At 48.8% G+C, this 19,454-nt stretch overlaps 7 protein-coding genes and 1 non-coding gene across 17 annotated transcripts; 3 read left to right on the forward strand and 5 right to left on the reverse strand.

Moving 5' to 3' along the window:
- Positions 1 to 192: 192 nt before the first annotated feature.
- On the forward strand, positions 193 to 2,704 carry FOIG_15226 (uncharacterized protein). 2 transcript variants are annotated; one of them, XM_031216571.1, is made up of 4 exons: positions 193 to 535; positions 622 to 677; positions 783 to 1,234; positions 1,288 to 2,704. In XM_031216571.1, the coding sequence occupies exons 1-4, from the start codon at positions 307 to 309 to the stop codon at positions 1,535 to 1,537; spliced, it is 987 nt and encodes a 328-aa protein (XP_031053796.1). In that variant the 5' UTR covers positions 193 to 306; the 3' UTR covers positions 1,538 to 2,704. The 2 variants fall into 2 exon arrangements, with proteins under 2 accessions (XP_031053796.1, XP_031053797.1); XM_031216572.1 differs by having other exon boundaries at positions 783 to 2,704.
- A 1,393-nt stretch (positions 2,705 to 4,097) lies between these two features.
- On the reverse strand, positions 4,098 to 7,028 carry FOIG_15227 (uncharacterized protein). The gene is made up of 2 exons (XM_031216573.1): positions 5,917 to 7,028; positions 4,098 to 5,864 (listed from the first exon to the last, which is right to left on the reverse strand). The coding sequence occupies exon 1, from the start codon at positions 6,625 to 6,627 to the stop codon at positions 5,947 to 5,949; it is 681 nt and encodes a 226-aa protein (XP_031053798.1). The 5' UTR covers positions 6,628 to 7,028; the 3' UTR covers positions 4,098 to 5,864; positions 5,917 to 5,946.
- On the forward strand, positions 6,770 to 10,158 carry FOIG_15228 (phosphate:H+ symporter). Of its 2 annotated transcripts, XM_031216574.1 has the most exons (5): positions 6,770 to 8,045; positions 8,098 to 8,330; positions 8,379 to 8,875; positions 8,922 to 9,003; positions 9,051 to 10,158. In XM_031216574.1, exons 1-5 carry the CDS (start codon positions 7,510 to 7,512, stop codon positions 9,404 to 9,406), a joined length of 1,704 nt encoding a protein of 567 aa, XP_031053799.1. In that variant the 5' UTR covers positions 6,770 to 7,509; the 3' UTR covers positions 9,407 to 10,158. The 2 variants fall into 2 exon arrangements, with proteins under 2 accessions (XP_031053799.1, XP_031053800.1); XM_031216575.1 differs by having other exon boundaries at positions 7,344 to 8,045; positions 8,379 to 9,003.
- FOIG_15229 (uncharacterized protein) lies at positions 8,982 to 10,595 on the reverse strand. Its single transcript, XM_031216576.1, has 2 exons — positions 10,266 to 10,595; positions 8,982 to 10,212 (listed from the first exon to the last, which is right to left on the reverse strand). Exons 1-2 carry the CDS (start codon positions 10,378 to 10,380, stop codon positions 9,881 to 9,883), a joined length of 447 nt encoding a protein of 148 aa, XP_031053801.1. The 5' UTR covers positions 10,381 to 10,595; the 3' UTR covers positions 8,982 to 9,880.
- Positions 10,596 to 12,624: 2,029 nt separating this feature from the next.
- FOIG_15230 lies at positions 12,625 to 12,740 on the reverse strand. The gene has a single exon (XR_004093467.1). It is a non-coding gene; the product is annotated as a 5S ribosomal RNA (ribosomal RNA).
- A 48-nt stretch (positions 12,741 to 12,788) lies between these two features.
- FOIG_15231 (uncharacterized protein) lies at positions 12,789 to 14,552 on the reverse strand. 3 transcript variants are annotated; one of them, XM_031216577.1, is made up of 5 exons: positions 14,004 to 14,552; positions 13,917 to 13,933; positions 13,740 to 13,856; positions 13,313 to 13,691; positions 12,789 to 13,267 (listed from the first exon to the last, which is right to left on the reverse strand). In XM_031216577.1, exons 1-5 carry the CDS (start codon positions 14,155 to 14,157, stop codon positions 12,933 to 12,935), a joined length of 1,002 nt encoding a protein of 333 aa, XP_031053802.1. In that variant the 5' UTR covers positions 14,158 to 14,552; the 3' UTR covers positions 12,789 to 12,932. The 3 variants fall into 3 exon arrangements, with proteins under 3 accessions (XP_031053802.1, XP_031053804.1, XP_031053803.1); XM_031216579.1 differs by having other exon boundaries at positions 12,789 to 13,691; XM_031216578.1 differs by having other exon boundaries at positions 13,917 to 14,519.
- A 342-nt stretch (positions 14,553 to 14,894) lies between these two features.
- FOIG_15232 (CTP synthase) lies at positions 14,895 to 17,809 on the forward strand. Of its 6 annotated transcripts, XM_031216580.1 has the most exons (18): positions 14,895 to 15,046; positions 15,105 to 15,113; positions 15,168 to 15,214; positions 15,266 to 15,274; positions 15,326 to 15,372; positions 15,423 to 15,459; positions 15,506 to 15,534; positions 15,591 to 15,657; positions 15,717 to 15,750; positions 15,805 to 15,812; positions 15,863 to 15,959; positions 16,011 to 16,018; positions 16,074 to 16,124; positions 16,173 to 16,313; positions 16,360 to 17,063; positions 17,111 to 17,356; positions 17,404 to 17,456; positions 17,508 to 17,809. In XM_031216580.1, the coding sequence occupies exons 1-18, from the start codon at positions 14,998 to 15,000 to the stop codon at positions 17,612 to 17,614; spliced, it is 1,743 nt and encodes a 580-aa protein (XP_031053805.1). In that variant the 5' UTR covers positions 14,895 to 14,997; the 3' UTR covers positions 17,615 to 17,809. The 6 variants fall into 6 exon arrangements, with proteins under 6 accessions (XP_031053805.1, XP_031053806.1, XP_031053807.1 ...); XM_031216581.1 differs by having other exon boundaries at positions 15,105 to 15,214; XM_031216582.1 differs by having other exon boundaries at positions 17,404 to 17,520.
- Positions 17,810 to 18,846: 1,037 nt separating this feature from the next.
- FOIG_15233 (uncharacterized protein) lies at positions 18,847 to 19,425 on the reverse strand (the record flags this gene model as incomplete). Its single annotated transcript, XM_031216586.1, has 1 exon — positions 18,847 to 19,425. One exon carries the CDS (start codon positions 19,423 to 19,425, stop codon positions 18,847 to 18,849), a length of 579 nt encoding a protein of 192 aa, XP_031053811.1.
- Between the last annotated feature and the right edge of the window lie 29 nt (positions 19,426 to 19,454).

Here is a 19,454-nt window from a genome sequence, read left to right on the forward strand (position 1 = left end):
TTAATCCCGGGTTTAGATCAGGGGCACTTTCAGCTGCGAGCGTGCTATCAGCTTGCGCAGTGCGCTACGTGATTGGCATGTCGGCATTTCCACAGAGCACCACTGGCCACTCCGCATATGCAAGGGAGGGGGAAGTGTGCATTGCATTGGCTAGCAGCCAATTTGGGAATAACGAGCCTGTGCGAATGATAACGTCTACGCAGTTGCAAAAGCTTGTTCGTTTCTTCCTCCTCCTTTGTTTGGAGGTCCAGTTCAATTCAGTTCAATCCTTTTTCTCTTCTCTGCTCAGAAACACCAGCAGAAATTATGACGATCCGGTTCCTCGTCAATTTTGGCCTTTTGGCCCTTCCTATCGCCATCACGCTGGGTGTGTTGATCGGTCTTAACAGTTCCCGTGAAGCATCGGGTGGACCGCCTTTGTTCAAGCCAGATCCGAAACCGACAGCACCAAAGAAGAAGAATGGCATTACGACGGAACAACATTGCCAAAAGTCTTATGGTGTACATCCTGATACCAAGGGCCAAGAATATACACGTGAGTACAAACTATCGAGTTACTGTGTAACTCGGGATGGGATCGAGTCTTGTGTAACGATTGTACCTTTGCTAACTGTCGCGCAGTCAATCCTAATCAGTGGGGTTGGAACGAAGGCGATGACGGAGGTTTATGTTTATATGTAAGTCAATCCTCTACTTTTCTATCATGATACCTCCTCATGATGCATATCATGCTATGCCGTCATGCGACACCAAGCTCTCCCATCCGATTCTGACTATGGCAGGTCGACATCAACAACAATGAAACGTACGCAACAAAAACAACCGCTCCTCGATGGTCCGTAGTATGGGAATACCCTCAAGGCCCCGAAACCGCTCCTGTCCACGCCTTCCCCAACATCAAAGTCGACGGCTCCGTGTTCCCCGCCAAGCTCAACACTATTGACAAGATCGAGATCGACTTCGAATGGACATACGCTCTTGGCAACGGTTCCGCAAAAGGCGCTACACAAGCTACAAAGACAGATCTCGCCGCAATGAAGAAGAACCTACTAAATGCCAACGTCGCGATGGATATGTTTATGGACAGCGATCAGAAGAAGGCGCAGGACAGTGAGGATGCGTCGCACGAAATCATGGTGTGGTTTGCTGCCATTGGACCTGCGACACAACCTCTAGGCTTCAACGTTGATGGATCAAACCCCCTGGCGACAAAGACTCTCCACGGTACAGAATTGTAAGTCAAGCTTTCTCGCGCAGGGATTATGCATGCGATGCTAATCGGATCAGCAAACTCTACTACGATACCAACCAGGCCAAGCAAAAAGTCTTGACATGGTACGTCGACGAGCCCACCGAAAAGTTTGATGGTGATCTCTGGCCATTGATCGAGGAGATCCTCTCCATGGATAACGCGAATTACCCCTCGTCATCCGATTACATTGGTTACATGTCCTGGGGAACAGAAGCTTACTCGGCCAACACGACGGTAACATTCGACGTCCCCAGCTTGTCGATAAACGTGGAGAAGAAGGCCTAAACCGTTAGATAAAGCCTTCTCGCTTTTTTTTTTTTTGCATATATACGAACAACCTATAGATTAATGAGCGGCGTTTGTCTTAATTGAAGATATATTTTTTGTTTATGATCAAATACGCCATGTTGTTTTACGCGGGGCATGCATATCCCTTTGGAGGCAGGATAAATTACAGAAAACGCCGTGGCTTGTGCTGGGGAGGGCTAGAGGGTGGTGCGGAAGCTATTGCATGCGCTATTTGGACAATGTTCGTATTTTTTGCAGGTTGTCTTGTTTCTTTTTCTTTTTCTGGAGCTGTTATTGATGATCTAGTCTGTAGGCGGAAACTTCCAGGGCGAGCGGGGCGTGAGGGTGTGAGCTTAGTGAGGATGCTGATCAGTGCATCTGAGTTGGTGATGAACTCGGTATTGTCGGGTGAACCGGGACGAGGGATGTCTTTATTGGGAGATCTCCTCTCTTCATGCTTTTGGTCATGGTCATCTTTTCTTTAACGAGAATTACCATCAGATTGTTGTTCAATTGCTCGAGCAGATGATGATGGGCTCGTATGGAAAGACGTCCATGGCCAACACGAGATAACAAACCAGGGTGCAGAGTTACAGATGACCCGTGCACTGCCGGTCCAGCATCAGTGACAAACGAAGAGGGGCTGGTTCCCAGAAATACATCCTTGCAATTGGTGTCTGCCCTGCAAACCCTGCCGTCGTCAGCTGGCATGGGATGAACCAAAGGAACCGTATCATTCTTTGGACGCCTCAGCATTTAATAGCAGAACCACGTTCTCCGTATTGATCAGGAGCTTTTCAAAAGGGGGAACTCAATTCAGCATTAAACAGAGCTTTGGAAGTAATGATTAGCTTGCATTAAAAAATTACCCGTCAGAGTGCTTCCCCCCTCACCCATCACCGCACTAATAAGCGCCACTTGATGACATGTTCAGGTTGCAGCGCGGGAGGTGTTGTACACAAGACGACAGGTCACTGAAGTAACAATGACAGACGCCAACATGATACGTGAACACGTAAAAACTCACATGGGTGCTGTTATCCCTTCTAGCGTTTTGCTTTGCCGATCGGATCAGTAAGCGGAGTGGTCTGATGCGAAAAACACGAAGTTGAGCGGAGAGACCGTTGTCTCAAAGCTCGGACATCGAGCCAAACTCATGATGGACTGGTTTGGGGTCCTGTCGAGAATAAAAAATTCAACCTTCTACCGGCCCGTCCAAAAGATGTGGCATCGTCCGAGATCCACTGTGAGAGCCACTCCCGCAGGCTTCTCAACATTCTTCCATTGACTTTCTTCTTCTCAAGAGTCTATTCCAGTCTATTTCCACTTCCTCCAGCTTCTGCCACGTGAAGATATGTGCCATGGCACGTGAAGAAATGCCCAATTGGCCTGTTAAAGGAGACAACAGCCATCCCTGCTTCCAAAAGAGAACAAGGCTGGGGAGGCATCATTGCAACTGTAATAGCAGGCAGATGAGATATTTTTAACCCAATCGTCGATCTGGCAAGGCAAGGTTTTTCCTTTCTCCTGATTAAAAAATCGCTCTTTAGTGGCTACACTAATTCATCTCAACTGTCGTCATTCACATCCTTATCATTCGGTCTTGGCCCCGAAATTAAGCATTGCCCAGCTGTCTTGCCAAGGGGGCGTGTGCCTCCTGTAATCCCTGTTTTCTCATGCTCGGTACCTGCGTCGGGAGGTTTTTTTAGGTGGCGAAGAAATTGTCTAGACTTGAAAATTTGATGGGAAAAGGAGATTGAGATCTAAATCGTTAGATGACCTAGGGCTGGATCTTGGAAAAGCTTATCACTGTGAGAGATGAGGCCGATAGAGAGGTTGCAGCCTTTGGTGATTGAGGCCAGGATGTGCGTGATAAGAGAGGTCAGGGTTTAGACGAGGGGGTTCGTTCTTATCATGGCGCACTTTTGTCAACGGTCAATCAACTCAATCCTCAGTCAATTGGTGCGCATTTGCCGATGACCATTACATGGACAAACTCTAGCTTTCACATTCTCCCATGTGAATTGAATTTCGCAACCACATTCTCAGTCCAATCCCACCACTTGAAGACATCCAATTGCAATCGCATTTCACCCCCCACGTCGGGGGACATGATCCGCAGCGGTACACTCTGACCATCTGTCAGCACTTAAGATCTCTCTTATCCACTGTTGCAAGTGATATGAACATAAAGCTTGGCAGAGTCGGTCTTGAGCCCATAATTATCAACAATTTGAAGTTGTTGTAGGGTAAGAACTGCATTTGTCGCAGCCTCAGAATATGCATGATTCATTTCCATTCTTCTCTGAGACTCCGAGTTTCATGCATCGCCTTGACCCACTGTAGGCATCTCTGACGAAGGATCGTTACCCTGTATCGCCGAAAAGCTACCTTTCGTGCATTTGTTTATGGTTCATGCAAGCCTTCAAGCTTAATCAAATGTCGAGGGATAATTCATAATTGAGCTTGTGTACTCTGGAGTAATCTCATGTGCTACTTGTATATCTTAGGGCTGGTATTACACAGATCTTCGAATATTAGAGGCAACGTCACTTGAGACATGAAGCACCACATCGAGAGACATCTGGAGCCCGAAAATAGCTTATATGGGTTCACCATTTCTTACCATAATATTTACACGAATCATAACGAGTACAGCGAATCCGTTTACCAGATCTTTTAGTCATTATGATCCCAACAAGCTGTGATGAAACAACACTGGAATGTGAAGGGAATTATCACCTGGAACCCGCTACAGATGCTCCAGTAAATGTTTTATTTGAGCCTCCCTTGATCGCGCAAGTCTCCAAATCATTCTAGAGCAGATACTAGCAGAATGGAGAGGCCCCGGTGTGCGGGCTGTGCCATCCCTCACGGCCCGTCGTTGGCATTCCTGCAACGCGGGTATAAGATCGGTGATGAGGTGAACGGGGAATACGGAATGAGAGAAAGGTTGGTGGTACGCGATTGACATTTTATGTGAAACATTGGAGTTTGCATTAGTTTGATCGCACGATGCAACGTGCTGTGGTTCTGATCTCGACGATCTTGGTTGATCGTGTTCGCGTATCTACATGATCGACTAGAGGCCCAGTTGATCAACATGCTGAGCGACCACGAAAGGTGTTGGTTGACCACATTTGATGCAGAATAATGATTAATAAAAACTCGGGTTTGGCGAGAATGCCGATGCTGTGTGATGGCAATATGCCTGCAGAGTATGGCTGGGGGCCGCTTCGTTCGTGATGGTTGCTCACAACTCCCGGATGTCCAGCGAGCTGAAGGCTTCGAGAGCTTACGACAGAGGGTGCAAAGATGTAAAAGCATCAATCTAGTCAGTGGCAGCCTTTGGAGCACCGGGTCCCATTCACAAGCCTGCCCTGTTGGCCTCGGTCGGAGGGCTTCTGTCGTAACTAAGATCACCATCCACATCGAGGTTGCTCAACATTGGAATACTCAACCTAACTAGGAGAGAGAGAGAGAGAAAGCGCTAAGATAGATGGATGTCATAAGGCATTTCGGGGATGTGAGCTGTCTTGGTTGCAGTAGTACGTAGAGTTGCTGCTTATACATGCTTCTCTGTTGCGTCTCCTGTCGTTGAGCATCCTGCTCAGCAATATGTCAAACGATCGATTTCAGAACTTTCTCGATTCAATGCACAGTCTTGGGCACATGTTGCTGGAAGCATTCGTACCCAGGGATTGCATTTGCAGGGTCGTCGTCCTTAGTGACACTTGCAGATGATATCCAGAAGCCCACAACATCGACGGTCGCATTCATCCAGGTACAACAGAAAACACTGGCGAAGACACGAGGAGCAGGCCGTATTTGTTTGAGATGCAATTTCGGGAGATCTTGCTGTTATTATAGTATTTAAGGGCAGCGACAAGAGCGATGGCCCATGGTCGTCGGCATTTGGCTATGTTGCATTGTTCATTTCGGCACTGCACTCGGCGAATAAAGATGAGCATCACTTCCAAACTGTAAATCATCAAATGCGCTGAGGATGACGGCGGTTGGCTTGCGAGACACCAAGGTGATAGACGGCCTGTACACTGAATGGCCATAAACTATACTGCTGTGTCACTGTACCATCAAACGTGAAGCTGGACGGCTGAAAGTGGCAGCGAGGGAGAGAACCCTGGCTCCATTGCTGGTGTAATCTCAGCTTTTGCTATTTTGAGGCGCCGGTTTGGAAAGACGAAACCGGTTGCGCGCACTCTGAGCGGAATAGTCACAGTGGTACGGGTGGTTGTAGTTGACCGGACTTCAGTCAAGCAGATAGGATCGCATCGCGCACCGTCGCATGCAGTATGAAGAATATCTGCTTCATGTTAGCGACCAGTGATCTAAGACGGGCGAGTGAGTGAACTTACATTACTTTTATGCATACTCAACTCTCGTCGCTATTGAGGTCCCTCTTTTCCCTCATCCCAGTCCTTCAGTGCTGCACTGAGCGCCTTCTTCGCTTTCATTTGTCGCGCAAGGAAAGGAGCATTGAAGAGCTCATGGAGAGGCATCTCGCTGTTTGCATGATCTTGCGCAAACTCAACGGTGCACCCCTTGCCCAACTTCTGCTTCGCAATCTTGACACTCTCACGCAACATATCCCCACCAAGTCCTCGACGTCTGTACCGCGCCCTCGTCGTCCATGCACGAATGAAGGCAGCCTTGTTGCTCTTCTCCAGTCGAAGGACCACTGCAGCGATGATGTCCTTCCCGAACCGCGCCCCGATGATGGTATCCTCAACACCATCCTTCTTCATCCAGTCAAGCCAATTCGTCTCTTCAGCGATGCGAATGTACGCACTGGTGAAGTATCGAATTGCGACGAGGTATGTGAGTATAATACCGGGGTAGATGATCAGCATGGTGCTGATGTCCTTGCCTATGCCCGCGCCATAGTGTGCGATCGCAAGAATGGCTACAAAGACAGAGAGGGGAATGGGGTGGAAGATCATGGCGCGTGATGCTGTTTGACGCTGTTGCGCGACACTGTCGGCGATGAGTTTGAGAGCATCCTTCTTTTCTTTTGGGTCGGTTAGGACCTCGATTGACAGAGGTGGCGGTTCTGTTGGTTCTGACATGGTGATGTTTGAAGAGTGAGGTGAGAAGTTGACGTATGATGCGCGCGCAAAGAATGCGACAACCTTGCGTATAAGCGAATGCAACAACACCCTTTACAGCGACGGCCCGAAAAGAAGAGATAGGTCACAAGAGAAAGAAAGAGGCAGAATTCGAATACCCAGACTTAGAAGAGTCATTGGAAGACACGTGCTCTCCAAGTCGAAAAAGTCTTGGCCCGCGGGATTAAACCGGCAACACAATCGACGCTTGTCTTCAGCTGAAGCCGTGATACCCGAAATATTGAAGACTCCAAACGCCTTCGGTGTCCCAATGCAGCAAAACTTTACCACCAACAAGCTTAGTCCTTAATGACAAGCTTACTCTCTCGGTGTCTCCATTCAAGTCCAGATGCACCTCAATCTGTCACTCTTGATGCCAAGGCGGGTCGGAGCCACGCTAATTCCGTGCCGTGTCCCGAGACCCTGGAACGCTTTTAGCCAAGCAATCTCAACGCTTGAATGCACGTGGGAACGGAGCTCGACGTCTATTCGTCCTCACTTATAAGTGTCGTGTGCTTCATCCTATACCGAGCATGGAGACTCAGGAGATAGCATGTCGAGTTCTAGAAGAGCATGTCCTCGAGAAACAAAATTTGACTGGTGCGTCTCGGTTCGGACGGCTCTCGATGGGATTTTTGTAAAAGAGAACTATGGGGGATTAATATCGAGGACGGTTTATATATATTAGATCGTTCTGTTCTTTTCTAGATCTCTTGGCTTGTTCTTGGCTGCAAGGATAATTTCTCTTGTGAACGTGCCGCTGGGTACCCTTTCCAAGAAGACGTACGCGAAACTAAGACCAGTTCTATTCTTCATATCGTTCTTTAAATAATTCTTCCAAAAATGGCTGCCACTCCTGGTCCCGTCGCCAAGACAAGCGGCGGCAACAATGCCTTCCACAACTTTCACAACGACTTTGCTCACATCGCCGACCCCAATGAGCGTCGTCGTCTTGCCCTCGCCGAGATCGACAAGGCTCCTTTCGGATGGTACCATGTCCGCGCCTGTATCGTCGCTGGTGTTGGTTTCTTCACTGACTCCTACGATATCTTCTGCGTGTCTATGTTGACCATCATGCTGGGTATTGTGTACTATCCTGGCAAGGGAAAGCTTGCTACTAGCTCTGATAACGCTATCAAGCTTTCGACTTCTGCTGGTACTGTTATTGGACAGCTTGGATTTGGTATGTTGGCCGATATTGTCGGTCGTAAGAGGATGTATGGTTTGGAGCTTATTGTCATCATCTTTGCGACTCTTGCTCAGGCCCTGACTGCCGGTTCGCCTTCCACCTCGCTTGTTGGTCTTATCATCTTCTGGCGTGTAGTCATGGGTGTTGGTATTGGTGGCGATTATCCCCTTTCTTCCATTATTACCTCCGAGTAAGTTCATGTACACTCAAGGCGATCATATCCAGGTTGACTAACATCGCAGGTTCGCTACCACCAAGTGGCGTGGTGCCATGATGGCTGCCGTCTTTGCCATGCAGGGTATCGGTCAGCTCGTCGCCGCTCTCGTCATGATGTTCCTCACACTCGGCTTCAAGTCTTCCCTCGAGGGTGCCCCTGATACCAAGCACTGCACTGGAGACTGCCAGGTCGCCGTTGACAAGATGTGGCGTACCCTTGTTGGTTTCGGTGCCGTCCCTGCTTGCATTGCCCTCTACTGTAAGTCACTTACATCTCGACCTCTCAACAAACACTGACATGGTATAGACCGTCTCACCATCCCCGAGACTCCCCGTTACACCTTCGATGTCGCCCGTGACGTTGAGCAAGCCGACGAGGACGTCAAGGCCTACATGACCGGAAAGCGTGAGGGCGACACCGACGAGATCGCCCGTGCTCAAGTCCACGCCAGCGCCAAGTCGAACCTACAGGTCCCCAAGGCCAGCTGGAGCGACTTCTGCCAGCACTACAGCAAGTGGAAGAACCTGTCCATCCTCATCGGTACCGCTGGTTCATGGTTCTGTCTTGATGTTGCCTTTTATGGTCTCAGCTTGAACAACGGTACTATCCTCAAGGTCATCGGTTACTCTTCTAAGGATGCCAATAACATGTACGAGTTCTTGTACAACACTGCTGTTGGTAACATCATTATCGTCTTGGCTGGTGCTGTCCCTGGTTACTGGGTGTCTGTTGCCACTATCGATACCCTTGGACGAAAGACTATTCAGCTTGGTGGTTTCATCATTCTGACTATTCTCTTCATTGTAAGTTGTTGTCGTGGCTGGTGGTTCACAACACTAACATGTTTAGGTCATGGGTTTCGCTTACAACCATATCTCCTCCAACGGTCTCCTCGCTATTTACGTCCTTGCCCAGTTCTTCTTCAACTTCGGTATGTCTTTATTCCTCCCACGAAAAAACGTATACTAACAACTACAGGCCCTAACACTACCACTTTCATCGTCCCTGGTGAGGTCTTCCCTACCCGCTACCGATCTACCTCCCATGGTATCTCCGCTGCCTCAGGAAAGATTGGTTCCATCATTGGCCAGGGTGCCATCTCCATCCTCCGCACCCACGGTGCCACCGACAAGAACGAGGCCCCCTGGATGGACCACGTCCTCGAGATCTACGCTCTCTTCATGCTTCTCGGTATCTTCACTACTCTCCTTATCCCTGAGACTGCCCGTAAGACTCTTGAGGAGCTCAGTGGTGAGGATGACTATGCCAACAACCCTGAGACTACCATTGATTCTGAGGCTCACGCCGGTAAGAATGAGGGAACCAGCGTTTAGGAGTGTGTCACTCTTTTAAGTTGGGGCTGCTGATTGGTTGCGTTGGTATCACATGAAACTTGGCAGTGATCTACGGACCCTGCTGGGCTGATGGAACAGAACCTGATTTACTAAAACATTCCTTGATTTGGTTGAGATACTTGGATACCCAACAAGTACATTACAAGTTTATAGCAAAATTAATAATCACTAAATAAATACCAAGTTACTGGATCCACGTTCCTTGTCAGTTGACTTGGCCCTGCTCATTCACGGCTTGTCAGGAAAGAAGAGCTGATGTTGGGGGGATCAATCTGTATTGAAGCATAGAGTATGCTCCGTGGTATTTACCAATAATAATTAAGCATTCACATAACAGTACCGCTTATCCGTACCCTGTATCGTATCCTTTACCGAGACCATGAAGCCGAAGGGTATACCCAGCCCTTTATCCAAGTCCATTACCAAAACACCAAAAGGAAGAATCGAAATTATTTACTCCTTCTTACCACCAAGCAGTCCGCCAACGGTGTTACCAACACCCTTTCCAACATCTTGTAGTCCCTGGGCAGCACCCTGGCCTCCACCGACAACAGCATTCGCGGTGCTGTTCATGGCTCCAGAGCCTGGAACATCCTTGTTGACGTATCCGCCGTTCTCATCACGGCCTTGTCGCTCGGCGCGGTTCACGCCCTCCTTTGATGCAAGGTCGCCGACGGGTTGAAGAAGACCTCCTTGGCCGACTTGGCCGGCGGCAAGGTTATGGACGCCATCTTGGAGAGTGTCGACTTGTTCAATGCCAGTGACTTTGGTCTTGTCGAGGTTTTCTATTGTGATGTTAGAAGGGAGGGGCTTGGATGTAGAGATGTAGAGAACGTACGCTTGGCGGCATAGCTTGTCTTGTTGTCCTTGGTGAACCAACGAAGATAAACGTCCTCTATCCAAGGAACCCACTTCTCGTACTGCTCGTTATAGGTAGCCTTAGTCCACTCCATTGTGAAGAATATCAAATAAAATTATGCGGAATCTGCTGTATCGTTTATCGTCTTGTTTATCTTGCAATCTAGCAGAGCGAAAGACTGTGCTGAAGACATCACTTTATACACATTGCGCGTCTTGCTACGTCATCCACCTTGCAAGGATCTGAAACGACGCAAGGCAAATCTCATAGGCTGTTTCATTTCTTGGTGGTGGTTGACCAAGACGCATTGTGATGCCATGCTGTGTCTTTTGGGTGTGGCGCGTGTCGCTCTAAAAACCGGTTCTCGTGGCGCCTCGACGTCATTTGGTGGGAGGACGACAGGGATGAGCCACGATGGTGTTTATTCCACGGTCCACCAATCAAAGGGGAAAAGAGTGCGATACTTCTTTTTAGGTGAGAAGATCATCGAAATGGAAGTCAATTAATGAGAGATCGAGAAATAAGGTTTCTGTGCCTCTTTCCGACATTTATGCTTATGGTCCTGAGGAAAAAAACAAGGAGTTCGTGATAGCTTTCCCTGGCTTCAAAGTACAACAGTTTGCATAGAGTTGTTCACAAACTCACCCAGTCTCTTGCTATAACACTCTTGAGGAAAATTGCAGATAGCCCGAGATTTAATAAAAGTATGGTGATCTTTCTAATTATTCCAGCCTAGGCCTTGGGTTTAGATACACTGTTGGATTTGATCAACTTCGGAAACCCAAGTTCCTGTTCTGATTTGCACTTGCTTTTGAAGATTGCATCGCTGTTGCCTCGAGAAGCTCTATATGTGTGTTCTTTGCCCTTCTTTCACTCTCCTTCGCCAATATCATGAGGCCAGGATTCCTCTCACGATTAGAAACTCAGCATCAACACAACACAGCACAGTACAGCATAGATATCAACAAACATTACAGTACAAAATGTTCGATCTGGACATCGAACTCGACCCCTTGACCAATAGAGTCTATCTTGGAAAGTATTACAACCTCTGCTTTGTCTTCCTCAACAAACCCTCCTCGTCATTCGCCGAATTTGTTTCCGGTATATACCAGGGCCTGGAACGCCTTTCGAAACAATTCCCCTGGATCACTGGCCAAGTCAAAAATGACGGATACACAAAGTAGGAAGACAATAAATACAGGATCATCCCGTTCCAAACGGCACCGCGCTTCCAAGTCAAGAACCATAAAAAAACCCCCCAATTTGATTTTAGAAGTGTCGTAGACGAGGACTTTCCTATGGCTTGGATCAACGGGAATGATGTTCCCATACAGGAGTTTTCGCTGGACTCGGGACCCTTTCCTGTGATGGAGTTAAAGTTCATCATCGAAAAAGGCGCTTCTGTCCTCACCATCAGTGGGAATAGCAAAGTCTTCGACATGACAGGCCTATGTATGATCCCTCGAATGTTGGCGAAAGCCTGTAGTCAGGAGTCATTTACATCCTTGGAGATATCGGGAATGGAAAACCACGCGGCGTTTTTTCATAATGACAACAAGATGCAAAGGCACGACAGGATCCCTGTCAGATTTGTGCCGGATCTTCTGTTGCCTCAAACCACATCGTTTCAGGAAAGAAATATTAAATGGGCTTTATTCTCTTTCGATCAAGACGCTCTTCAGGACATAAAGGACATGAGCATGAGTAGTAACAGCCTCTCGCAATACCTGGTGGATACTGATAAGGGGAACCCTGACTATATGTTCCAACTCAACTGGTTTGTTTGGTGTATCAGGGTTCCATGGCATCTGCCTGCATCAAAAGGTCTCATGTATTTCATGCCCCGAAGTGCGTAGAACGAAATCACGGTGGCTGTATCGTTGCGGCAGACGGATCTAGAGAAGTTATTGGGACGTCAGAATGGAATGAAAATGTGACGCAGATCGGATAATTGAGTTGAAGCACACGTCATCAATATCGATAGCAGTATAGATTTACTGAACATGAGTCGAAATTAATTAACTCCAGGGCTCAAGAGCTTTATTTCCTACGACGGGGTTGACTTGAGTGAATCTATAGCACACATCAATGAATGCCTAAGCTTTGCTTAGACGTCCTCATTGCCTAACTATTAGGTATAAAGATCAAAGATCTTTCCTTTAAAGTTCTTCGGCGTTAAGAGTCCCCGAGCCAGAAGGGTGTGCCTTAGGTAGCGGTGATTGGCGGCCCTGTGACACGCCAACAATCAGCTGACCGACACTATCATTTTACAACATCATGGTCACAACGACGCAAAAAGAATTTCAACATTGAAACAAAAGGAGAAAACGGCAAAAACATACAACAGCGGGGATTCGCTGGTCGTCACCGACCCAACTACTAATCCGCCCCTTACCAGCTTATCTATGGGAGAGCGGACGGGATCCCGAGTTCTCTGATAGGTATGGTCGTATGTACCAGACAGTCTGCTCTCAGGGATCATACGTGAGTGACGCTGCGGGAGAGATCATGGCTGAAGTTGGCTGTTGTCACCTTGAGGCGACTGTCGGATCACCACAGCCAATGGCGAGGTCATATTAGAAGAAAGAACAGCAATGCCAATGTTCGAGCTTATCGTCGAAGCTCACCTAATGAAGCAACACCTTACATCCCAAGCAACTCCTTCATCTTTTCACCCATAACACCAGGGTGCGGCACGATAATAGCTCCCGCATCTTCGAGAGCTTTACTTTTCGCCTCCGCAGTAACATCTCCGTTTCTCCAGATCGCACCGGCATGTCCCATAGCCTTTCCTTCAGGCGCTGTGCGTCCTGCTACCATCGCTATGACAGGCTTCGGTTTAGGGAATGTGCGACGGTGCTCTCTAATGAGCTCCGCGGCCTCGAGCTCTGCCTCACCCCCGATCTCTCCAATTACGACGATTCCCTTGGTTTCATCATGGTTGAAGAAGAGCTTCAGTCCATCGGCCAGGGTCGTGCCTGTTCTGTATTAATGGCGTATCAGCTCGTATGATGAGGACTTACCTGGTAGCATGTCGCCTCCCATGCCTACAACGATACTCTGTCCCAGGCCAGCTCGTGAAGTTGATCCGACAGCTTCGTAACTCAATGTACCTGATTTGGACACTATCCCAACACAGCCGCGAGTATACTGCTTGTAGGGCATGATGCCTACGCGACACTGGTTTGGGGCGATGATACCAGGACAATTGGGACCCACCAGCCGTGTCTTGGACTGTGTTCTCAAGACCTCATGAACCCGAAGCATATCGTGAACGGGTACGTGCTCCGCTACAGAGACAACAAGAGGAACCTCTGCTTCGATTGCTTCGAGAATAGCTGCGGCTGCGAATGTTGCGGGAACAAATACGGCGCTGACGTCGGGTTTGACTTCCTCCATCGCCTGGGACTGCCATTAGATTGGGCAATTGAGAGACCCAGTGAGACTCACCTCTTTGACGGTGTTGAAGACTGGAAGGTCTAGGTGTGGCTGGCCACCTTTGCCTGGAGAGACGCCTCCGACGACCTTTGTTCCATATTCTATTGTGTCTTGTGCATTTTTGGTTGCCTACGTTGTGTCAAGTCAGTGTCTGGCTTCATGACGCGTGGGATTGAGGTGTGTTCGTACGGCTTTGCCTGTGAAGCCTACTCAATTCGCGTTCTATGATCAGTCAATCTCTCCCAAAAAAAAACAAAAATTACGATACATGTATACCTTGGTATATAACTCGAGTCTGGTCTGTTATTTTGAGGTTCCGTATTGTTCTATCGTATGGACTGCTGTGCGCTGATGAGGTAGAGAAGCATTTCGCTGCCCTGAGAAGGTGTGTCGTAGAACGAACATGATGAAGAAACCGCAAACCTATCATGATGAGTGTGTTTTAAGATCAATTAAATGCTTGAAGACAAATTACACAGAAAGATCTGACCTTATGCGAGGTGCCGCTGAACAATGCAATTGTTCGTTGCTTCCGAGGTCAATTGGTGATGGATCGTGAAACTACCCCGCCATTGGAGATCCATCCCTACAATCACCGTTGCTAACCTGTAGCAAGAGATACACCAAGCAATTGGCCTCGATTGCGAGCTCTCTAATCGAATTGCAGTTGATGCCGGGGAGCCTGTCATCTGTCAAAATTGACCTGATCTCATAACATTCTCTCTAGATCAATTCGAGCTTGTTGCACAACACATCGTCTCCATAATGTGAGATTCTGGCGGGGGTTCTTCATAAACAGTGTTTACACAAAGTATAGCGGGGAACAGTTTGAGCATGTGAACCATCATTTCCTATCCAACGCAATCTCTGGACCTTTTCACTCTGGCATGTGATACTTTCTATCTCCCCTCAATCTCCTGAAGGCCTTCTACATAGCTGATTGCTGGCCATGAGGTTAAACTTTAGGCTGCTCACACAGACATATCTGAATGGCTTCAGTTCCACCAGTTCACTGGCTGCCAGGTGGGGCTCAACCAGGAGGAATCCACGGCGTGACGCACAGAGTCATCTCTAAAGCCGCTTTTGGAAAGCGGTGAACGTTCTGAGCTTCGGAGGGCGTGGCAGAAATCGTACCCCACCGCCGAATCTTTCTTTTCGTTGATTGAAGTTTTTGCGAACGCGCCGTGCAAAACTTCCAGCAACTCCGCCCTGCAATATTAGCAGTTTCAATACTTTATATAAACGAACAATCGACAGAACAAACGGCATCATGAAGGTTGTTCTTGTGAGCGGCGGAGTTATCTCTGGTGTCGGCAAAGGTAAGCTTATCGTCGTCGCATTCTTGTTCTGAAGGGCTTGCTAATTCGTGAATCATAGGCATTATCGGTATGGCAATTGACGAGCTGTGCTGATCTTCTCAACGACTGACACCAATGTTAGCCAGTAGCGCTGGTCTTCTTCTCAAGACTCTTGGTCTTCGAGTCACGGTACGATACGACAAACATGGTCACCGAACGAGCTTTGACTAACGTTACCAGGCGATCAAAGTAAATCCCACCGACGAAACCCTCTCACCGACGATTCTAATCTTCGACTAGACCGATCCTTATATCAACACCGATGCTGGTCTTCTCAATCCTCTCGAGTATGTTGCGACTCAATCCCATGGTCGTTTCTTCCGTTAACAAATCCCAGGCATGGCGAGTGCTTCGTTCTCGATGATGGCGGCGAGGTACGCTTAATATTCACCGACGAAAAACTTTGCGCTGACCCCTCAGACCGATCTCGATCTTGGAAACTACGAGCGGTATGTTCGACAACTAGACTCAGCAAAAGCTCGACTAGGGACTTATAGTACTGCAGATACCTTGGCATCCAATTGAGCCGTGACAGCAACATCACCACTGGCAAGATCTACCAGCAGGTCATTGTACGAACCCTCACGAATCTTCGATACGCGATCGACGACCACTAATACAATTGATGTAGGAGAAGGAGCGACGAGGAGATTACTTGGGAAAGAGTATGTGTTTTGTTTGAGATTGTTGTTTTATGCGGATGCTAACGATGTTCTTAGCTGTTCAGGTACATTGCGCAGCACTACGATCTTGTAGATCCGACTAACAGCATTCGAGGTCGTTCCCCACATCACAGATGCTATTCAGAACTGGATCGAGCGCGTTGCCAAGATCCCAGTTGACGCTTCTGGCGAATCACCAGATGTTTGCATTAGTACGTTACTCATGAGCCAGATATAGCGCGACAGTCGCTAACCCACTATAGTCGAGCTTGTACGATCTCTTACCGATTTCCGATAGCCCAGAACGGCGACTGACTTAGCGACAGGGCGGAACAATTGGTGATCTCGAATCCGGTCCTTTCGTTGAGGCCCTTTCAGTATGACACCAAAATCGATCTCGAAGCCCAATACTGACAGCTGTAAAGCAATTGCGACACAGACTCGGCCGCGACAACTTCCTCAGCATCAGCGTTTCCTACGTTCCTATCATCAATGGAGAGGAGAAAACAAAGCCCACTCAGCACGCCATCCGACAAGTTCGAAGCGCCGGTTTGATCCCCGATGTGGTATGTATCGCGCGATTCGATTCCAGACCCCATTTAACATGTCTAGATTGCTTGCCGTTGCGAACGAGAGCTCGACGTTGCCACCATCACAAAGATCGCCCGAAGCTGCCAAGTCGAAGATGAGCAAGTCATTGGCGTCCGCAACATGGACACAATCTACCAGGTCCCTCTCCTTCTCGAGCAGGAGGGTCTTCTTAAGCTTCTGCGCAAGGGTCTCGCCCTTGAGAAGCTTGAGGTTGCTCCTCCCATGGCCCAAAAGGGCCAAGCACTTTGGGACCTCTGGAAGAAGACCGTTGTTCCCGATCGACACCTCGAACCCGTCAACATCGTCTTGGTTGGCAAGTACGTCAGCCTTGACGACTCGTACCTCAGTGTTCACAAGGCACTTGAGCACTCTGCTATGCGATGCAAGCGCAAGCTGAACCTCATCTCCGTCGATTCCGAGCACCTCGAACCCGATATGCAGCAGAAGGACCCCCGAAAGTTCCACGAGGCTTGGGCTCATGTTGTTCGAGCTCAGGGTATCATCGTTCCCGGTGGTTTCGGTACTCGAGGTATCCGTGGTATGGTTGATGTCGCCAAGTGGGCTCGTGAGCGAAAGCTCCCCTACCTCGGCATCTGCTTGGGTATGCAAACTGCTGTCATTGAGTACGCTCGCAACGTCATGGGTCTCAAGGATGCGACGTCCGAGGAGTTCTCGGCCACCGCTGAGCACAAGGTTGTCATCTTCATGCCTGAGGGTTCCAAGGAGTAAGTCAACATCGGACGCATCCAGGAGTGATGCTAATAGATAACAGGAAAATGGGTGGTACCATGAGACTTGGTAGCCGAACAAGCCACTTCAAGCCTGGCACCGAATGGAGCAAGCTCCGAGCTTTGTACGGAGGAGCCGATGTCGTGGAGGAGCGTCACCGACATCGCTATGAGGTGAACCCTGACTACATTGAGGATCTCGAGAAGGCTGGTCTTTCCTTGACCTCAATGGATGACCAAGGTGTCCGAGTTGAGACCATTGAGTTGAAGGATCACCCCTTCTTCGTCGGGTGAGTATCATCCATCGCGCATACCGACTATTGCTGACCGTCAACAGTCTCCAGGCTCACCCTGAGTACAAGTCCAAGACCTTGGCCCCCGCACCTTCGCGTGAGTACCCCCATGTCGCTGATCATCACCCACCATGACTGACTGTATCAGTGCTCGGTCTTGTCGCCGCCAGCTCCGGATGCCTCGACGAGATTATCGAGGCCGCTCGCGTGAAGAAGGAGGCCACCAACGGAGTCAGCGACGTGACCAATTTTTAGATGGCGCAGTTCAATGTCAGGCTTAGACTGGGATACGGTCCCACGGATTGGGGGTTACGGGCTTAGATCTACGTAGGACGTGAGATAATGAGGCTTTTTAGACTGCATGGTCGGCGTTGGGTGCTTAAAAATGAACTATACCTTGGCGAAAATGATAGACATGAATTTACAGATGCTTTGTATACTGAAGTGCTCTCAATTTGAAGTTCTCAATCTCGGTGACTGATGATCAATTGGATGCCCACTCCAACCCGCTTTTCAAATCGCGCAAATCTGCCGCTCACTCATAAATCGACTGTGGCGCACCCGTTACTGTTCTGACTTGAACGTCTTGCTAGTTTTGCCTCATATGTCCTGTGCGATGCGTTGCCAATTGAGCCTCGCGACGGCAGGATTGCGATCGTTTGCCGACGACACGTGACTCGGGCATGTACCAGTACCCCTCGTTGATCGCCTCGGCAACGTTCTTCAAGATCATCAAATTGTGAAATTGTGGTGTTTGTGAATTTTTATAGAAGCCTCTCTTACTGGAACGCCATGGCTCTTAGAACTAGACCCGAACTACAAAATATTTCTTTGTTCTCGAACACGTTTAATGTACTGCTCGTCACCCAACTTCACGCTCACTTGCTAACAGAATGCAGGGCTGCCGTCAGATCAATCAAATCAGATTAGGACCCAAATCTGATCTGAACTGATAAATCACCATTCGAATCTGATCTGATTTGATTGATTGATTGATATCTGATATGTCGTAGCTCACGTGAAGCTTCCCTCGGCCTCACGACCCCACCGTCGGATTCTAATCGGCCTTGTTACTCGAGCATAGGCCTCCGAGAGTAATACATCCTCCCCTGACCCAGTTCTTCAGTAGCTGGATCGATTCAATGCTTGATCCAAGTAGAGAATGTCGCTGTGAGCTGACTGTAAGCTTCGCAAGACTGAATGCCCTCTCGCAGTCGGTTGACATGGCCGGAATAGCAAGAATATCCAGTGCAAACCTACTCAAACGTGGGAAAGCATTGCTATGATCGATCCACCAACGAATGGGATCATCTACCTGTTCTGGTTCGAGCCTGTAATACCGTTCGAGTTCACTGCCTGTTGCCGAGAGCTTAGGTTGTCGGCTTTTTATCCACTGCTCAAACCTACTTTGTTCAGGTCGGGGCGTCAACGAAGGCGTGATAAAGACACTCTCAGAGGCATTATCGTCATTCTTCGAGTACCAACGCTCAAAAATAGACTTTGATGCCGTCCTTTGCATCTCGAAGCCATTGTAGCTGTTCTGGGGAAGTCCAATTGGTCTCCAGCCACCGGAGTCCAAGGTCCGGATTCAGAACAACAGAGGCTGCAAACAGAGGCGACCGTCCGAGGAGAGTATAGTACTCGTTTAACTTAATCCAAGCATTGTTTATACTTGCCTTAATGCTAGCGCGCTCCTGACCCTCCATACTGGCAATATTGCTCACCGAACGAGCATCGTCTTGCAGGTAGTCTTCTCGGGAATGTACAGGAAGCGCATCTTCATTAAACTGTGAGCTGGCGGGTGGGCGAGCTGGAAGAGTCGTTTCGCGACGGCGGCGCAATGGTGTAATTTCGTATCCTTGAAGTCGTGATGGTAACCGTGACTGCCGTGAGGGTCGCTCCCGGATTTGTCCGACTGTCGGTGGCCGCGAAAGTGTTGATGTCACACCCATGGCCGGTCTAGCTTCCTCCCCCTGGGTTGTATACCATTCTTCCGCAGCCGGATCAGCAGTTTCATCCTCGTAGAGAACCTTCCAGTCTTCAAGATGTTCTAGGATAAACTCCATTCCCGTCATGACTTCCCAGAGCCGACCGT

This window comes from Fusarium odoratissimum (genome assembly GCF_000260195.1).
Source record: "Fusarium odoratissimum NRRL 54006 unplaced genomic scaffold supercont1.48, whole genome shotgun sequence".
NCBI lineage: Eukaryota > Fungi > Ascomycota > Sordariomycetes > Hypocreales > Nectriaceae > Fusarium > Fusarium odoratissimum.